At 37.1% G+C, this 20,306-nt stretch overlaps 1 protein-coding gene across 1 annotated transcript in view; it reads right to left on the minus strand.

The window, feature by feature from the left end:
• Positions 1-8,659, minus strand: part of gnb1l (guanine nucleotide binding protein (G protein), beta polypeptide 1-like) — a 29,274-nt gene extending 20,615 nt beyond the window's left edge. Inside the window, exon 1 of the mRNA XM_079607511.1 lies at positions 8,587-8,659. Within this exon, the coding sequence (XP_079463637.1) occupies positions 8,587-8,647 (61 nt within the window). The 5' untranslated portion in view covers positions 8,648-8,659. The remainder of the gene's footprint in view (positions 1-8,586) is intronic.
• Positions 8,660-20,306: the final 11,647 nt, after the last annotated feature.

Raw genomic sequence — 20,306 nt, forward strand, 5'->3', positions numbered from 1 at the left:
GTTTCAAAGCACATGCGAGCGCAAACGGCGCTGATGGCTGCAGGGAGGGCCACAGTGGAGATGCAACAGACCACAAAAATCCAGACGGAAATTGTCAGCGACAAATCCCTTTCAAAAGGCCGCAAAAAGCGAAATCTGTTGATGTCTTCATAAAAGAAAACATTAAAAATTTGACACATTGATGTGGTTTTGAACCTGCGAGACGTCATAAGATGTCAGTTTCAAGTTTCGACTCACCTTAGAAATGCTTCAGGTGCTTGACAATGAGAGAAGTTTCATAACCATAATATTAGTAATTAAACCATTTAAAAGGGAAGCGAAAAATTTCACCAATTAAACAAAAATAACTACATAACCACAGACTGAGCCAGGTTTGTCCTTTGAGTGGTGACTGATATTGCTGATTTAAGATACGGAGCCGCTCGGTTAATGAAGACCCTTCTGCTCAGTGTCATCTCTGGTCACCTCTGCCCTTGCGCTGAAACCGGACCCACAGGTATTTTGGGGTAGCTCATTTCGGAAGGTTAGTGGTTAAATTGTGCATGTTAATCTGTCAAGCGGAGATTCTTCACTGCCCTACCTTCCTAATTAAGAGTCGAGCCCCCAGCCGCCCCAAATGAACCCCTCACAAAGGGGACAGTCACTAAACGCCCCTCTAGTTTCTTACAGGAGAGCTGGGAGGGAGGCAGTGGGATTAGAACCCGTGACTATCAGTCGCCATCAGGCCTGTATAGGAGCCAGACCCTGTCTACTGCACATATAGGGGTTGAAATTAAAACTCTGGTTTGGGGAACTGTCTATCCAGCTGAATTAGATCTTAAACTAAAGCCATTTACCTTTCTAGTGCAGTTAGAAATGATTGAAAATGGCCCAAAAATTGCAATAGGGCCTTTAACTTGCTAACTGTGACCTGCTTTTTTGAGCATAGATCTGAAATTAAACTCATGAATGCTTTGGAATACAGGTTGGTCTCTTTTAAAGGAGACACTCGGAAGATTATTGCATACACAATACTGAAACAATGTAAATTGAAATATTGTATATTGTAAAAAGTGCTTTACAAATAAATATGACATGACTTTGTCTTTTATACACATATAATACAAACATGACAATTTGGCTTAAAAAGCAGTGACAGTCTCCAGCCACAAGGGGATCATGGGTAAGTGAGGAATACTACAGTACATATTAAACTAGCTTCTAGCGTTAGCAGTTTGCCAAAAAAAAAAACCCTGACATTCAAAAAGATTAGAGAATAAAAGAAAACAAGTACTGTTTTCCTTTTCTTTACGCTTTTTTAAATATTACCTTTCATGCAGTGTGAAGTATAGCTGTATGTGAAAATGTCTGCAAAGGTTTAAAGATCAATTTGTACGACAAAAAATTGTATTGTCTCCTAAAAGAAAGAACCGATTCTGAACTGTTGAAACTGTTGTTGTCTTGTCAGCAATTCCAGTCTCGCTTCCTGTTACATACCTACACAAAAATGTAACACATTTGCATAATGCCAGCATATGGTCTCCATTGGCTGCCTGCAAACGTCATAAACTTTGACGCACTCTCAAACACTGTAGTATTAGCTGAGGCCTGGAAAAGTTTGATTTGTGTTGTCGACATGCACTTTGCACGCATTTCAAAACCATGAGGACTCTCGCTGGAATTGAAACAGAAAAACTGAAGCCATCTTTCGTATGATTGTGTATACAAGGAGGAAGCCTGAAATTCAGATATGGTAATACGCGTTTCCTTTCCGACACGTGCTGTGAGCTGTAGACCAATCATAATAGACTGGGGTGTCTGACCAATTTTCTGAATTTTCAAACAAACCATTTTAAGACTCTTAAGAAAATTAAAGTGCTTTTTGACCTTGGATGGGATGCATGGAAATCGATTGTAGAAGGCCTCCAAAATAAAATTAAGAATTTAAAATAGGATAATATGGGCACCTTAAACTTTAATAACGCCCCTCCCCCCAACAAAAAAAAACAAAAAATAAAAAAACTGGAGGAATGCACTATCGGACGATCGTCCACATGACAGTGAGGTTTTCATAGGTTTAAAGAGGATTAACATGCCCGTATTGTGAAGTTCACTCACTGACACACGGGTCTGGAAACGCATATTCTCGTTGTGCAAACACGACGCATCAAAACATACCTCTGCCATACGGTGCTGTCAGTCAGAGATAGAGAGAAATAAAGATATGGATGGAGTGGAAAAACAGGCTGAGGAACTAGGCCAAAGAGTCAAGAAAGATCATTAGGCCTACTTCATAGATAGAGGATAGAGACATGGATAGAGACAGAGGAGAACGCATACAATGTTATGGACGGGGTTCATTTGTTGGCATTATTAAATTGTATAATGTATGTTTCATGGGATACGTCTCCCAAAAATAAAGATTTCATCGACATTTATTTACCCTTATATGTCATTCCAATCCAAACCTGTAAATATACAATTTTTTGAAACTATATCGGGTGCAAACAACATTGATTGGACACCATTGACCTTCAATTGTATGAACACAAATTATTATATATATATATTTTTTTTTTCTAAAGAAAAAAAACAGCCATACAACATCAGGGTTAATAAATGATGATTTTTTTTTTAGGGTGAAATATCCATTTGAGTAAAAATTACACAACCAAGAGTGAGAGAGTGAGAGAGTGTGATATAGCCTAGCTTTTCTACAAATTTTTTAATATCAATTATCTGACATTTCAGACAATATTTGTTTATTTTTTGCTGTTAACAAAAATACTCGAGTCACAATGTTGCAAAAAACAGAATTGGAATTCTATATAGCAAATAAACAAGTGGAGTGAGTGAATCATACAACAGTGAAAAAGTTCCCGAACTGTTGTGAAACTCTTGTTCTCCACAAGTTCTTGTCACAAGTGATCCCATTAAATGAATGGACTGTATCTGTTATATTTATTGGCATTACAGCATCCATCAGCCAACATGCTCTCCAGATATCTGAACCAGCCAATAAAAACCTCATATTGGTCAACCACAGCACTAACCAGTAGACTATTAAGAGAAGACTACTTCATTTACCACAGTTTACCACTTTACTCACACTGACATTTCAGGAACGCTCAGGACATAACGCTCATTGAACATAAGCTCTGAAATTAACACTTGTATAACATTAACACAAGTATACATTAAATTGATTAAATGTGACAGTAAAGACATTCACAATAAGATTTGCATTTGAAATAGATGCTGTTCCTTTGAATGTTCTATTGGAAAATATTAAGATACCACAACTCTTTTCAACATAATAATAACAGAAAAAGTTCCTTGAGCGCCAAATCAGCATAATATATAATGATGATATCTGAAGGACTTTATACTGTATTTTTAATATCCATCCAAAATAAATTTTTTTTACCTCAAGCAAGATATTTCCCTCATATAAAGTTATTATTAACCTAATAATAATCATTAAATCATCATAATTATTATGAATGTCAATATTGCGGATAATTATTTAGGATCTGTAATTAAATGTACAAGCAAATGCAGATATGAAATGAGAATGCCTGTTTCTGATGGGAGGAAAGAGAGAGCGTTTTTCAGCTCTCTTGGTGTAACAGATAAGACAGCTCCAGTAATCTGACTCTAAGACTCTGGATAAAGGCAGTTTGTCTCTTCGTGGGCCGTCTGTCAACACCTGCTTGGTAATTAGGCCTAATTATGAGAGAGAGTTCGCTTCCCCTTCATGTTATTAAATAAGAAGCAGCCACGTCAGCCAGGTATCTCTCAACACAGGCAAAGGGCTGGCGACCTTCAGATCAAACACAGGCTCTATCTGTGCCCCCTGCGCTGCGACTTATACCGGAGGAGGGGGAGCAGCAGTCATTTTAATGTGGGCTTCAAAGATCGAGGATAGGCGGTCCGCATTCCTCTCTGTGGAATCAGTGGATTCAGTGATGGGCAGCCACACACCTCTGCCCAAACCACTGTCATATGCTGCCATTCATAAATAAGCCCAAGTAAGATCCTTTGCAGATTGTGGGAATAGAGAATGTGATTACTGATGCCCTCGTGGAGCAGGTGGATGCCATCTTTAAAGCGCTGCTGTGACAAAGCATTGTGGGAAACTTAAAAAAAAATTGTTTTACCATGCGTTTGATTTTCAGGAGCTGTGTCCTTGTGGTTAGTGCATTGAGGTGTGCACACAGGAGATGCAAGTTCAGTTCTAGCATTATTATTTCTTTTTCTCTTTTTTCTTGCCTGTAAAAGGCCAAAAAGATTGTTCTATTACCCATAACCAGACTTTTTTTTTTTTTTTTTTACTGTCCACCAGGCAAAAATCATGTAGGCTTAGGGTGTGTTCCCACTTTGCAGATATGGTTTAATTAAAACAAAAGCAATTGCAGTTTGTTTGAATTGAATCGATGTGCATGCAAAATTGGATTTGCTCTCGCACTTGCAGTGCAGAAAACAGCGTCTTCTTGACATGTCAACAATAGAAACCAAACCGTTCCTAGAAGCCCCACCTACAGCTAGTATTTTGAAAGCATGTCAAAGTAGAGGTTGTTTGCAGGCAGCCAATGAAGACCCTAGATGGGGATTATGCATACTTGTTACAAACCTACGCAGTTTTTCTTTCCTTTTGGAGACAATAACTCCATTTATTGTGCACTTTGACCTTTGTAGAGCTTCTACATTCACAAACTGCTATATTACTCACTGCATGAATAGTAATGTCTGAGAAAGCATAAAAGGGGCACTTTACAAATGTCAGTGTGAATGCTAAGTGAAGTGAACTAAACAACTTTCTTGATCCGGACCAAAAAAAACAAGATAACTGAACAGATCATTTTAAGACGATAAACTCCGGGAAAGTTTTCACTCCAATGATCCAGTAAGAGAATTCATTCAAACAATCAGTCCAAAACGCACTAATGTAAAGAAAACCAGGCTGATTACATCAAAGATGGCAGAGACCAGAGACTCACGTTGCGTTTTAAGTGAATTATTCATTCCAGTGAGTGTTTCGCTTTAAAACATGACCTCTCTCTGTCATATTATGTAATTGTTTCTGAAGAGCGCAAGCCCTCACGCATCGCGCTACAGACCGAACGAAACATCAAGACATTCCACCACGAGTTTCTCGGCTTAAGCAAACCAGCGTCTCGCTAGTAAAGTTTTGATGGATGAGGATTACAAACAATGTAAATACGAGTTGTGCAAAATTCGATGTGCAATAGAGTTCATTTATCCTAAAAATAAATAAGATTCTTTATTCTTCTCTAAATCTTCTTTATTAAGATTTTAAGAAGATCCAGTCAGTAAGCAAACACATAGCAAGATGCTAACAACCACCAATGCCAATACCAATGCCCTGGAAAACACCAACAACCATTTCACAGACAGGCACCAGTCACAATTTAAAACTAAAGTTTGGGAATGTTATCAAATGTTTGAATGTAATCCAATTGTTGTGTGTGTGAGATAAAACATCAATGAATCATAATAAAAGGAACATAAAGGGAGTCGAATGACTTTGATGGCCGTGTGCTGGAGCTGTGGCCTGTACTCCCTGGTTTTAATGATATCATACCACGGATATTAGTCATTCTTTTCTTCATTCTTATTTTGGACTTCATTGACATTTCCACCTCACCGAGCCCAACACCCACATACTCATTAGTCAGCGTTTCTTTCGACCCCCCCGTGTGCCAAAAAAAGTCAGAATTCTGCAGCGGAGGAAACAAATGTGGCAAACGGGCCGGCAGGTCCATTCTAAAGCTCAGTTAAACAAACAGAGGAGGAAGTGCGGGGTACACACACACCCTTTATTGTGCTGCCGTGCATCGGTAAAGGAAAACGGAGGGAAGGGGGGAGTATCTGGACTGGAAAAACAGCTCTGTGGAAGATAGAGAGCTGAAGTCAGACACAAGTGCTTCCACACCCACTGTCACTCATGCTGACGGAGGCGAGCGACAGGACTCATTGTTCCTGCCCATGGCGTGAATGCCACGCGGAGGCTGACACAGATAAGGGCTGAATGCATAGCTGCGTGTGAGGGAAGTGACGGTGGCCACTTTGTCTTTGCACCCGGACTTAAGGGGCTTTAGAGCTGATTACCAAAGAGACCTGCAGGTAACATGTTTATCTGTGGACATTATCACCTGCTTCCTTGCAATGATGTATTGAGTGATAAGGTTTACTGGACAGACAGATTCATGTGCACTTGCTTAAGTCACACTTAAACTATATGACGTTTTAATTGCATATACAAAATATTAAACCACATGGAATCTGCAAACAAATTATGCATTTCTAATAACTAACATTACAACATGCATCACACACACCCTAGTCAATTTCACTGCCTATCCCACAATAGTGTGTTTGGTTTTGCAGTGGACAGAATAAACCACTTTTGGAGTGGTTTTAAGGAGCATATCTATACAATTTTAGTGACTACATTTTAGCTTGGTTGTCTCTAGAGCTCACTAAAATCTGTTCTAGAGCACCATAGTACATAGACTATATACTGTAGTGTTGATATGATTTCTTGGTTTTTGAAAGAAGTCTCTTATATTTTCCAAGGCTATATTTATTTGATCAAAATAACAGGTTTCTATTTGAATACATCTTAAAATGTAATTTGAATTTTTGCTGACTTTTCAACATCATTACTCCAGTCTTCAGTGTCACATGATCCTTCAGAAATCATTCTAATATGCTGATTTAGGCCTAGTGGTCAAGAAACTTTATCATAATCGATGTTGTGTTTAATATTTTTGTGAAACATTTTTGTAACTTTATAAATGTCTTTACTGTCACTTTTGAGCAATTTAATGTGGCCTTCCTGCATAAAAGTAGTATTAATTACTTCCAAATGTCTACAAAAAAATCTTATTGACCTCAAACTTTTAAGTAGTATTCCATGGCCTGGAATTTGACATACTATTAAAATAATAAAAGAGGGTAACAATTTATAAGGGTCCATTCATTAACATTAGTTAACTATGTAAGTTAACATGAAATAACAATGAACATGATGCATTATCTGAGTTTATGTTAATTTCAACATTTACTAATGCGTCACTATAAAATCAAAAGTTGTGTGTCGGCATTATTTAATGGACCTAGCTAACATGAGGCAACAATGGACAGTTGTATTTCTGTTGACTAAAGTTAACAAAGATGAATAAAAACTGTAACAAATCTATTGCTCATTGTTAGATAATGTTGATTAATGCATTAACCAAAGCTAACAAACGGAACCTTATTGCAAAGTGTCACCAAAACATTTACTCTAAGTGTTATTTTTCAATGTTTCATTTCTAATGTCTGATAAAACTCTTTCACAGATATGCAGTCAAGGGATTGATGAGGCTCTTGCATGATTTATTTGAACTACAGGAATATTACTAATAATAAAAATGTATTGCTTGCATATCCTACATACATCCTTAGCACTCGAAAATATTTATATTTGCCACAATGCTGAAAAAGAAGCGAGTGACTATACTTAGGTGTTCTTCGAAAACCACTGTACTAGATCATTAGATTATGACGTTGTGATACCATCGAACCTGATATGACGTCAACTTCCTAACTTATTCACGCTGCTGGTCATTGGACTGAGCAGCTTCAGAGTTTAGACAGTTATTTTAGTCAGTTTCCATCATGTTCACACAATTGTCCTAGCAGCATTATCACGGACGTGTGTTTATCATAATAACTACTATAGGCGTACTACTTACATTAGACAAACAGAAAAGGTGGGTCCCACTTTATATTAAGTGGCTTTAAGTACTATGTACTTAGATTGAAATTAATAATTTAATACAATGGACTTATTGTGTACATACATGTTTTTATATTGTACTTATATTTTAAAAATACCAACATGTAATTACAGCTGTAATTAATTTATGTAATTACATTTGTAATTACACAGTTGACCCTTCCCTTGACTTACATCTTAACCCACCGTTAAACCTACCTATACCAGCACACCTGTCCCTAACCTTAGCCGTATCACATCTCAATAGCAGCATAAGTGTTTTACGATACAACATGAACACAATAAGTGTACTTATTTTTCGATGTAAGTACATAGTACTTAAAGCCACTTAATATATAGTGGGACCAAATATGCAATGGCTTCCATGCGTTAAGCGTTGCTTTTTGGGGCCACAATATGTACAAACAGTTTTACCACTTTATGTCATCAAGTTTACCACGAATCACACAATAATAGTAATCCCATATTAGTGTATGCAGTATGGATAATAGCTTGTAACTGTCCGAACCCAACAGTCCAGACAAAACAGATCGCTGATGAGACTGACAGCATGACTGTAGTGGATGAGTGAAGCATTCCGTGTTGACAGCTGTGATAAACTACTGACAGCTTCATTACACGCAGAAACCTGCTCTCACTGCACACATTATCGCATAAACACAACCGAATAAAGCATTGATAAGCACAAAACAGCGCGCGATGTAACAACATATATCCGCGGGCGATTATTTTGCACGGAATCATCAGTAAAAGCTCAAACAAACATTGCGCAATCCGTTATAGGAATGTAAACACGGTACCTGTGCGAACGGCGGAATCCCGCGTGCGACGAATGAAATCAGAACATGCGACAGCGAACATGAAAAGCCCCGTAGCGGAGGAGAGCTGTCTTCAGCATTGCCTGAAGAAAAAAAAGTTGGAAAACAAGTTTGATCGAATTTATTAACCTTACCAACAAGTAAAAGGAGAACAGTCTATCTGTCTCGTTTGCTTTCTTTCGCAAAAGAGTGAAAAATAGTATTACATAACAATTAGCCCACTGATTACTCTGGAATAAAATAAAAAAAAATAAAATAAAAACATCCACCAAAATGTTATCAATTGTTTATGGACTGACTGGAAAATGATAATTAGCCTAAACAAGTTTATTTATTTATTTAAGCTATTTATTTGTCAGTGGTGGCTAATAGCAAATTAGCAATTTCCTGGTTGGAAGATCATCAAACAATGTGGGATAATATTTAAAAATCTCTGTTATTTATTTATTTAATATTATTTGTATATATTAATATTTTTGTTTAATTGCTTTTCATGACAGTGATCAACAATACTGATGATTCATTCACCCCCAAAAATAAAATTTACTCATCCTCAAGTTTTACAAACCTGTATTTTCTTTCTTCTGCTGAACACAAAATAAGTTATTTTGAAGATATGGGTAACCAGACAGTTGATGGGCCTGATTGACTTCCGTTGTAGACATATGGAAAAATGTGGATGTGGGTCGGTAACCGACATTCTTTAACATATCTTCTTTTGTGTTAAGCAGAAGAAAGAAATTCATACATGTTTGGAACAACTTGACAGCATTTTCGGGTGAACTCCCTTTAAGAATGTGAAAATCATAATAAATAATGTTCTTCAAATAATTTGAGAAGCTTTAAGAGTCTTTCTGATTTTACTATGGCATATTGGTCATGTTTTTCTTTGGAGTACCAAGTGAAAATGCTATGATGATACTGCCTAAAAATGACACAACCCCTCTGAAAAGTCCACCTACTCGGCAAACAGTTCAGGTCTTTTTTGTTTCCCTCCTCTATTTCATCCTTTCTCTAATTGAGAAACCGGGAGGGGGAAAGTCCACTCTAATCCACAGAGCACATAGCCGCCTTTCATACTTGCACCGGGTGAGAGAGAGACCTTTATTTGTACGTTTCGATCATGGAGAAGAGGTTTCAGGCTCAGCTGGGTCTGGGCAAAAAGATTAGATGTAACCAGAGCAGTTTAAACCTCTTTAGAGGCCCTGGATTAGCTCAACTGAGGGTTACTCCATCTCTCCATGCATCTCTTCATCTCTCTTAAATGAGACAATAAGATCCACAAGGACACAGGTGCTGCGCAGAATGTTGAAGGAATGTGAGGCGATCTAGATGAGGAAATTTAAAGCATTAATACACTTTTTTTCAAGGTGGTTCTGAAAACCCATCACGGTGAGAGTCTCAAACAGCGTGGGAACAACCTACTAACTCACACTCCTCCACTCGATCTTTAAAGGAGAACTCCGGTCAATTTTAACATTGAGCTCAATTTTTTGTAAATTTGGAGTCTGTCAATACAGAGAACAATGACAAAAATCGTCAAAAACGACACCGTGTTATCCTATTTTTAAAATTTGCACCCTATTGACTTGAATGGGGCAAATTTTAAACCTGCTTTTATTTCTCTTATCATCCTTGATGTGTCATTACAAGTGACCAGCCATGTTGAGTGATTCCTTCAGAGTGAACACGGTGAATCTGACTGCAGTAGATGTGAAAGATATGAATAAAAATGATGTTTTTTCAGCCAGCACAAATACCTGTATTTAGTTCCTGTTTTCGGTCGAAGTCTAAAGTAGTCGATTGTCGAGTTCACGCGCATAGGTTTAGTTACCTATGATCACGCGCGTGAACTCGACAATTGACTACTGTGGTCAACATGGCTGGGCACTTGTAATGACACATCAAGGATGATAAGAGAAATAAAAGCAGGTTTAAAATTTGCCCCATTCAAGTCAATAGGGTGCAACTTTTAAAAATAGGATAACACGGTGTAGGCAACACCAATTTTTGTCGTTGTTCTCTGTATTGACAGCACTCCAAATTGACAAAAAATTGAGCTCAATGTTAAAATTGACCGGAGTTCTCCTTTAATAGCAATCACTCTTTCAGAATCAGAATGCAATGCACTTGCCTTTATGTTCAGTGTGACAAATGAACTGAATTAAGAAAATGTAACTATTTAAAAATTATATTAAACGTGATATTAAAATAAATACACTGTATTTTAATTATATAGCCTATAAATGATTAAGGGTATATTAAAATATACACAATTCAAACAGACAGACAGACAGATAGATAGATAGATAGATAGATAGATAGATAGACAGACAGACAGACAGACAGACAGACAGACAGAGATGGATGGATGGATGGATGGATGGATGGATGGATGGATGGATGGATGGATGGATGGATGGATGGATAGACAGACAGACAGACAGACAGACAGATATAGATAGATAGATAGACAGACAGATAGACAGATATAGATAGATAGACAGACAGACAGACAGACAGAGATAGATGGATAGACAGACAGACAGACAGACAGAGATAGATAGATAGATAGATAGACAGACAGATAGACAGATATAGATAGATAGACAGACAGACAGACAGACAGACAGACAGACAGACAGACAGGGATAGATAGATAGACAGACAGACAGACAGACAGATATAGATAGATAGACAGACAGACAGACAGAGATAGATAGATAGATAGATAGATAGATAGATAGATAGATAGATAGATAGACAGACAAACAGACTCATACACACAAACTCTATTAAATATATAATTGAACCAGAAATGAATATGCATAATGCATAATGTTGCACTTACACTGATCAGTATTCAGTGTTCTATTCGGGCCGTCATGGAGTGATGAGATGCAATTAACGTAAATGGAAGGCGGCAGGCCGGTGACCCTGCAGAGGGGGCCCTTAAAAACGGCATCTTCTGCTCAGACTGGTCAGATGCCATGCCCCACGTAACCATTAATTATTGGTGCCATCTCAGATTACCCACAATATACCATAATGCCAGTGAGGGAGCGCTGCGGTCTCCCTGGGCCTGAGGAGGGGGCCGAACATTGTCCATCTTGATGGTGGAAAAGGAAAGGAAATCCCTTGGCTCTCTCTCGTCACAGGGGCGTGTAGGTCAGCTTACAGCTCATCACTAAATTAGATAAGCTTTTAGTCAAACAAGCCTCTCTTTTAGACCAGTCAGGCATGAACTTGATATTACAGATCCTTTTGAAAAATAACTACATAAATACTGCACATTATGCACTTCTAATAGTAATACATACTTGAATTTTACATAGCATCTGTGCCTCTGTTTTATTTTGTACATTATTAGCCGTTCAGTGGTACATTATTTACAGTGATGTAAAAATCAGCATTGCAGCGCAGACAGCAACAGTGTCGGCCCAGATCCGGCCCACATCTGGTACGTGTGGATTCCACACAATTGAACCAAGTAATATAATTCAAAATTTTAAATGTACAATTTAAAAACATTTCACATATTTTAAGTTTAACGTGATCACTTTTGTGTCACACTAAAGAAGCTACATTATAAATGAAATCTGCTCTATTCAACATATACCTTCATCATGATATTTTCATATAGCCTACATCAGTTATTGAATGCACATCTCATTCAGAAGCATTTATTTATTTATTTATTAGGGGCCAAGCACCGAAGGTATGTATAGGCACCTACTGTAATCATTAGTGTTCTTCTTCTTATAATTCTTCCGCTCTTGAGTCTATGGTCTCTGGTCTCTTTTGATTCAGTGCATCATGCCGAGTGGAACAATACCCAATTTTCCCATATTGGCCATTTTGGGCGTCGGCCATTTGGAATTTTGTCGTAAAATGCTATATTTTACGAACGCATTGGTGTATCATTATGAACCTTGGTATGTGTCATCGACACCATGCTCTGAAAGTACTCGAAAGTTTTGAGACAGTGCCACCTTGGTCAAAAGTTAATCAAATTTCCAAAAATGCTAATCATTTTTGCTTAAATTAGCCTATAGTAATGAATCTGCTCTAAAGACTCCTTGGGTCATACCGAGAACATGGATTCCAATTTTGCCTTTGTCCGCCATTTTGAAAAAAAAAAAAAAAAAAAAAAAAACTTTTCGAACTCCTCCTATACTGCTAGTCCAATTTTCACCAAAACCGAATCGTATCAAAAAAAGTTATGGATATTGTGTCGATAAACAAAAAACGTTTTCGTATACCGCATCAACAAACTTGATGGCATGATGCCAAACCGACTCTGACTGAGGATGTATCTCTGCATTGCTTTGGCATATTGACACCAAACTTTGTAGCCTAAGTGTCATTGTCACCTTACTCTGACCACACCACATCATATTTGAAACAGCGCCACCTATTGGTCAAAAGTGATAAACCATTAAATCATATTCTAGCCACCATTTATGATTTTTCAGCCATTGTACGTAAAATCATCTTAACGTATTTAATTGCTCATTGTTGCAGTTGGTCTGATGTTCCCAGCAAGTCAAGACTGACCGTGCCTTCGTTGTGCTTGGCCCCATTATTGCTGCTTGCAGCTACATTTATATTTGAGTTTATTTGTAGGGACAGAACAAAAATATAATCGTAGCTGAAAATACGGATAAAAAATACAATGCAAATAGAGATTATTTACATCTCAGTTCCCCAGAAAGTAAGTTAAGTGTAATGCGTGTAGCTTCCAAAGTGTGTACTAGCAAACTATTCTTTATTAATCGAGTATAGGCTGCATGCACTAAATTTTGGGGTTGGTAAATATTTTTTTTGAAAAAAAGTATCTTATGCTCACCAAGACTGATTTTATCAAAAAGACATTAAAACATTTATATTGTGAAATATTATTGCAATTAAAAATATATTTTAAAATGTATCCTAATTTATTCCTGTGATGCCAAAGCTGAATCATCTGAATTATTACTCGTCTTCAATGTCACACGATCCTTCAAAAATCATGTGATTAAAAGAACAACATTTATTTGAAATAATCTTTTGCAACATTATAAATGCATACAGACCAAAGCCAAAATAAATGGGGGGAGGTATGTTTATTTAAGACATGTTTGCACGATTTTGGTGTGTGTGTGTGTGTGTGTGTGGGAGGGTGAGGACGGACTGCTGGGGTCTGGAAGGCACCTGATGGTGTCTGTGAAAAGCAGAATCTATAACACTCCTCCAGTGAGGGCATGGCCGAGACCCAAGCCAGGCAGATATCCTGCTCCTCTCAGCACAAGGTTAAGATCCTCCCTGGAGCTGGTGAAGGGGATGAGAGAGAGAGGATTGTACATTAGAGCCTCACGGCCTTATCTCAGAGGTTTGAGCCTCCCTACAGCTCTGGCTGATGCCCTCGTCCTGAATGGTTTCTCATAATACTGCACAGCTGTGAAACACACAAAGAATGAACGCCACTGCATTTGCAAAATTACAGTAGGTCTGAAAAAGATGGGACTTGGTTTGATATTTTGTTATCTAATGCAATGAGGTTTACTATAAATGTGTCTTTAAGTGTCTAAATAACATCAAATGTATAATTTACTTTATAATCGTATAAGAAATGCAAGATCACTGATAAAACATCAACAACACAGCTAATGTCCTGTACAGACATTAAACCAAATGTCAAATATACATTCACATTTTTATTTTTTATTCACATATTTTGATTCACATATTTTTGAAGAAAATCTCCTGTTTGATTACAAATACAGTACAGTTATTACAATTTAAAATATATTTTTTTATTTGAATATAACTTAAAAAAAAAAAAAAGTATGATGTAAAGCTGAATTGTCAGCATCATTATGCTAGTCATCAGTGTCACATGATCACAAACATTTCTTATTATTTTCAATGTTGAAAACAGTTGTCCTGCTTAATATTTTTCTGGAAACCATGATAATCTTTTTTTTTAAGTATTCTTTGATGAAACAAACAGCATTTATTGGAAATCTAACATTACACATGTCTTTACTGTCACTTTTTATCAATTTAATGCATCCTTGATGAATAAAAGCCTTTTGAATGGTAGTATTTATATATATATATTATGTATTATATATATATATATATATATATATATATATATATATATATATATATATATATATATATATATATATATATATATATATATATATTTGATGGATGAGTTGCCAAAACCTGTCAGGCTGACATATAAGCTCCCTGGAAAATAGTCCTTAAGAATGAGGTGTCTCGAAACTTTTGACTGGAAGTGTATGTCCCTGATCCACAGTGAGTGAGTGAGAGAGTGAGTGAGTGAGTGAGTGAGTGAGTGAGTGAGTGAGTGAGAGAGAGAGAGAGAGAGAGAGAGAGAGAGAGAGAGAGAGAGAGAGAGAGAGAGAGAGAGAGAGAGAGAGAGAGAGAGAGAATGTAGCATGTTCATTGAAAGTCATACAGCCCAGGGTTAATGTTGTGGCTGTAAAGTGGGAAGTATTGTCACAGCCAGTAAAGATAAGGTGATTTATGACAGAGAGTGTGAGGATAATAATCACAGTGCCACAGGGCAGGGAGAGAGGACGGAGAGTAGGAGTGAAGAAGAAATGTTTTGGCAGGGATTTCTCACCACTGCAGACCTGAAGACTTGAGTGAAAGAACACAGAACCAGAATCAATGAGCATTTAATCACCCGAATGAAGATTGAACAGTGAGTAAGAGACACGCTGTGTGGAAGAGCCGGAGAGATGAATCTGCATCTAGATTCAAATTGAAAGGTGGAATTCAACCGATGGAGAATTCATTATCATTTACTCACCCTCCTGTCGTCCGGATTTCTGTTTTATATGGGAACACAAGAGGAGATGTTTAGCCAAAAATTATTGTTGCTGTTTACATAAAACGAAAGTAAAACCGGGGATGTCAAGCTCAAAAAAGAAATACGGTGTTTCAAATGTCAATCAAATCTATCATTTGAAGATTTTTAGCTTGAAACATCCAATGAATACTATAAGCAGAAGAAAGTAAGTCATAAGAGTTCAAATTTAGATTTTTGAGCAAACTATTCCTTTAATGGCAAATATTCAAGCATCGGATCACAGATGGAAAAGTAGGATTGCTTAAAAACACAATTTAAAGGGATAGTTCACTTTAAAATGAAAATTCTGTCATCATATACTCACCCTCAAGTTGTTTCAAACAAACCTGTATGAATTTATTTCTTCTACTGAACACAAGATATTTTGAAGAATATCAGTAACCAAACAGTTACCAGGTCCCATTGACTTCCATAGTAGGAAAAAAAATACTATGGAAGTCAATGGGACCTGGTAACTGTTTGGTTACTGATATTCTTCAAAATATCTTCCTTTGTGTTCAGCAGAAGAAATAAATTCATACAGGTTTGTTTGAAACAACTTGAGGGTGAGTATATGATGACAGAATTTTCATTTTAAAGTGAACTATCCCTTTAACAATAAGTTTTCTGTTAAAATAAGTGCTGGGCATACACAAACAAAACTTAAAAACTGATTTTCCTGTGAAGTAAAAGTACGGCGTTCTGCATTACGGCGAGTGTTTACTGTAAACGCACGAGGGAGGTTTTGGAGATGGTGCAGGTGATGGAGCCCGTGAGGCATGTCTCATACCGTCCCACAGGAACGAAAGCAGACAACAACAGAACAAACCCTCTCAGGTATGATGTAGCAAATCAAATGCCTCATTATCACAGTGGCATATTTATTGATATATTGTATTATGCAAAATAAAGTCAGAGAGCAGACTGTCATTGTTTATTACTGAGAAACAAAAAGATAATGACAGGTGATTCACCACTTCCCATTTTGTTTGGTGTCATCTAAGCAAATAAACTAAATAGCTATAATCTATACAACAATAGTGGGTGTTCAGAGTACATTCAGAAATAATGTTTTAATAGCTTAATGGGACTGTTGTTAGAAAAATGTTCTTAGAACACATTTTGGTTGCACTTTATTTTACAGTACATGAAGTACTTACAGCGTCCCTATAAGAAAATACTGCAGGGGTTAAGGTTAGGTTTGGGAGTAGGTTCAGGGTTAATACCTAGTTATTACCCAGTTATTCTAATTACTTTAATAAGTACATTACATGAGGAACATGTAGAATTAAATGCTTTGTAAAATAAAGTGCTACATTTTTTGTTAGCTGGGAAGTAGAATTATTGAAAGTGTTTGTATGATTTTCATTGGTCTTTCTGTCTTACATTAATCTGTACCTGGATGAAAAGATTTCAGGCTGAGTAAATCTGAATTACTCTCAGAAAGGAGGGAGTAGCCAAGAAATGCTGTTCTGTTGCTGTGTGCACGATTGGGATTTCAAGCTCAGTGTGACATTTAAACGCGAGGGAAACGACCTATTAGGATCAACAGACAAAGTGTTACCATTAAATTTGGGACACCATTTTAAATAAATGTACTATTTCTATAAATGTAAATGTACTATGTAACGACTTCTCGAACAAGAAAAAACGTAGGGCAGGAATTAAAGGGATGGTTCACCCAAAAATTAATTTCTACATGATTTACTCACCCTCAAGTCATCCAAGGTGTATAGGACTATCTTCTTTCAGACGAACACAATCAGAGTTATATTTAAAACTGGCTCTTCCAAGCTTTATAATGGTAGTGAATGAGTTTTGATGCCCCAAAAAATGCATCTATCCAACATAAAAAATAATCCATAAAGCTCCAGGGGATTAATGAAGTCCTTCTAAACCGAAACCATGTTTTTTTTTATGTCTATATTTATATTTTTTGGCCTTCAAAATCCAATTCCACTCCCATTATAAAGCTCGGAAGAGCCAGGACATTTTTTTTGTATCTCCGATTGTGTTCGTCTGAAAGAATATAGTATAATTTTTGGGTCGCCTATCCCTTTAATTGGATGGTTGTGGTTTGCTATCGCTGTGATGTCATCTGACTGACATGTTATCCCGCCCTCGCGCCAGATGAACTGTCATCAGAGAAGAGATGTCGAAGTTATTCTAAAGGAGTGGTTAAAGCTACACTGTGTAACTTTTTTAGTTTATTCTTAGCTAAAAACACTTAGTTCTTTCAAAAATATATGTGCTCATTAATGTATATTTACTTCGTTCAAGTAATAAAGTATTCTCGTGAGTGTATAATATGCCATTGAAAATACATACGGGTGAGGGGTTCGAATGTCGGTCGCCATGTTGCCCCTTCATCTTGAAAGTACATTAGCCAAAGAGGGACATACCCGTTAATTCAAGCTTTGCCTTTCTGACTGGTTGCAATTCCCCTCTGATTCCACATGAGGGCGCTCACAGGACGAGTGCAGAATGAATGGAGGTCTATGGAGCTATACCCCTCAAAATCCACTTTTCTCAGGATATAATTTTTTGTCTAGTAATTTGAATGTTGTATTCGAAAGGAGATGCAGAGAAATTGCACATTGCTGGGTGTTAGATTTTTTTAGAGTCACTTATTTGCTTTAAAAAGTCTTTCAAAATGTCAATGACGTCATACACATCGTGCGACCAGAGTTACTGCTTTACGGCAATCCTTCAGTCACTTTGGTGCTTTCGCGCTCTGCACTTTCTTTTCTCTCGAGGCATCGCCTGCACAGCCGACACAGGTAAACACACGTGCTAGAAGAGTTTCTGCTAGAAGACATTCTGTTCCCGCTTCGGATGCCATGATGCCATCAAGCGGTATCTCTGGTCGTAACCAGTCATTCACTGACCAATCAGCGTTCATTAGCAGAATGCTAGCGTGTTATGAGCAACAACAACTCAACCCGTAAGAAATCGAAAGAACATAAGTACTCGTTCATTCAACTTTCAACCTATAACCCATGTTGAACTTGCCAAAGCTACAATCAAATCTGAGATTTCTCAACGGCAATCGGGTGAAAGAGACAAATTTAGCCGTCTAGCTCCATAGACTCCCATTCATTTTGCACTCGGGCGATCGCCCCCAGTGGAACTCTGGTGGAACTACAACCAAAAATTCGGTACAATAGGACTTAATAGGGAGTGGGCAGGCTCTCCGTAGACGGGCTCTGGGAATACTCATGGACGAGGTCGAACTGGAAGCCATGTTAATCTTGGACTTCATTGGCCACCGAGTTAAAACGAAATCGGAATTGAGAGGAACAGAAACTAATATTCACTGGATGGTCATATACCTTTTCACCGCTAGATGGGGGTAAAAATCACACAGTGTAGCTTTAATTATGATTTCACTTTTTTAACTTTAGTTAGTATGTAATGTTGCTGTTTGAGCATAAACAACATATGCAAAGTTACAATGCTCAAAGTCAAAGCAAATGGGAGACATTTGCTTTTAAATACATTTATTTTTAACAAACAGCTGGTAGGGACTACACAACATTCATCTCGGGTTAGTGACATCACCAACCCTAGAATTTACATAAACCCTGCCCCCTGAACACAGAATATGCTAATTAATGACTAGAAGATAACTACACATAAGCTACATAAATTCATCAACTAACCAATCAGAAATGTCCTGTTGTATTCTACACGTTGTCACTTCTTCTTGAGTCTTCTTCTCCATCATTGTCTGAATCCGGTTTGAACATAAAAAAAGTTTTTGAAATTTTCAGTGCATGTCTGTGCAGGACACGAGCTGTTGTAGCTCCACCCTCTGTGTCGGGAGCAGCAGCTCATTTTGAACTAAAACTTCACATACAGACTCAGGGGACATCAAAGACTTATTTTACATCTTGTGAAAAGGGCATTATACCACCCCTTTAATTAAAGATTATGAGGCCACACAAATAAAAAAAAAAAAAGATCTGCACGATCTGCATTTATATATAATCTATAAAAACGGCAAAATCTCATTAAAAATAAGAACTGATTTCATGTTGACTTTAAAGAGCTAGCTGGTAACTAAAAGGTTAGTTTAAAACTTTACAAGGGATTATTCTTGAAATGAAGACACTATCAAATCAGGTAGAAACATGCTCTTCATGCAACTACATAATGAGTAAAACATTTAAAAAAACTGCTGAACAAAGATGATGATCTAACTGTGGCCGTGTAGCAGTACATACATTAAATCTGTGCCACACATCTGGCCTGTAATGAGAGAGGAGAAGCTGTGCTGAACCACACCTAAGCATCTTGCATCATCAAGACTCACAGAATACAAGAACCCTCAACTCTTCATGTTTCAAGGTGTGTGGGACTGGCTCCATTATTCAAACGAAAATATTGGGTACGTTTTATACTTAAATGATCATGTTGGAAATAAAAAGTTAATTTAGGTTTAATTTTAACTTTATATATATATATGAAAATGACTCCAATAAAATATAATCAACCACATTGCATTGTGGGATAGAACAGCATAGTGCATATTTGACAAGGTTGAATACTGAAAATAATACATTTAAATAAATAAATAAATAAAATAGCACTAAACTATGCCATTAAAATGTTTAGGTAATGTTTATCATGCACCTTTTTTAAAAATGTAGTTTTGCCCAATGTGATTAAACCTGTAGTTTTTCTCTAACTGTCAAACAAGTGAAAGAATAGCATTGACAATGTCTTTCATTGAATCCTGACAAAATCTATGACCTTTTCCACACCAATATTAAGCAGCACACGTTTTGATAATAATAAAAAAATGTTTCTTGAGCAGCAAATCAGCATATTA

The sequence above is a fragment of the Phoxinus phoxinus genome (assembly GCF_949152265.1).
Source record: "Phoxinus phoxinus genome assembly, chromosome: 3".
Classification (NCBI taxonomy): Eukaryota; Metazoa; Chordata; class Actinopteri; order Cypriniformes; family Leuciscidae; genus Phoxinus; species Phoxinus phoxinus.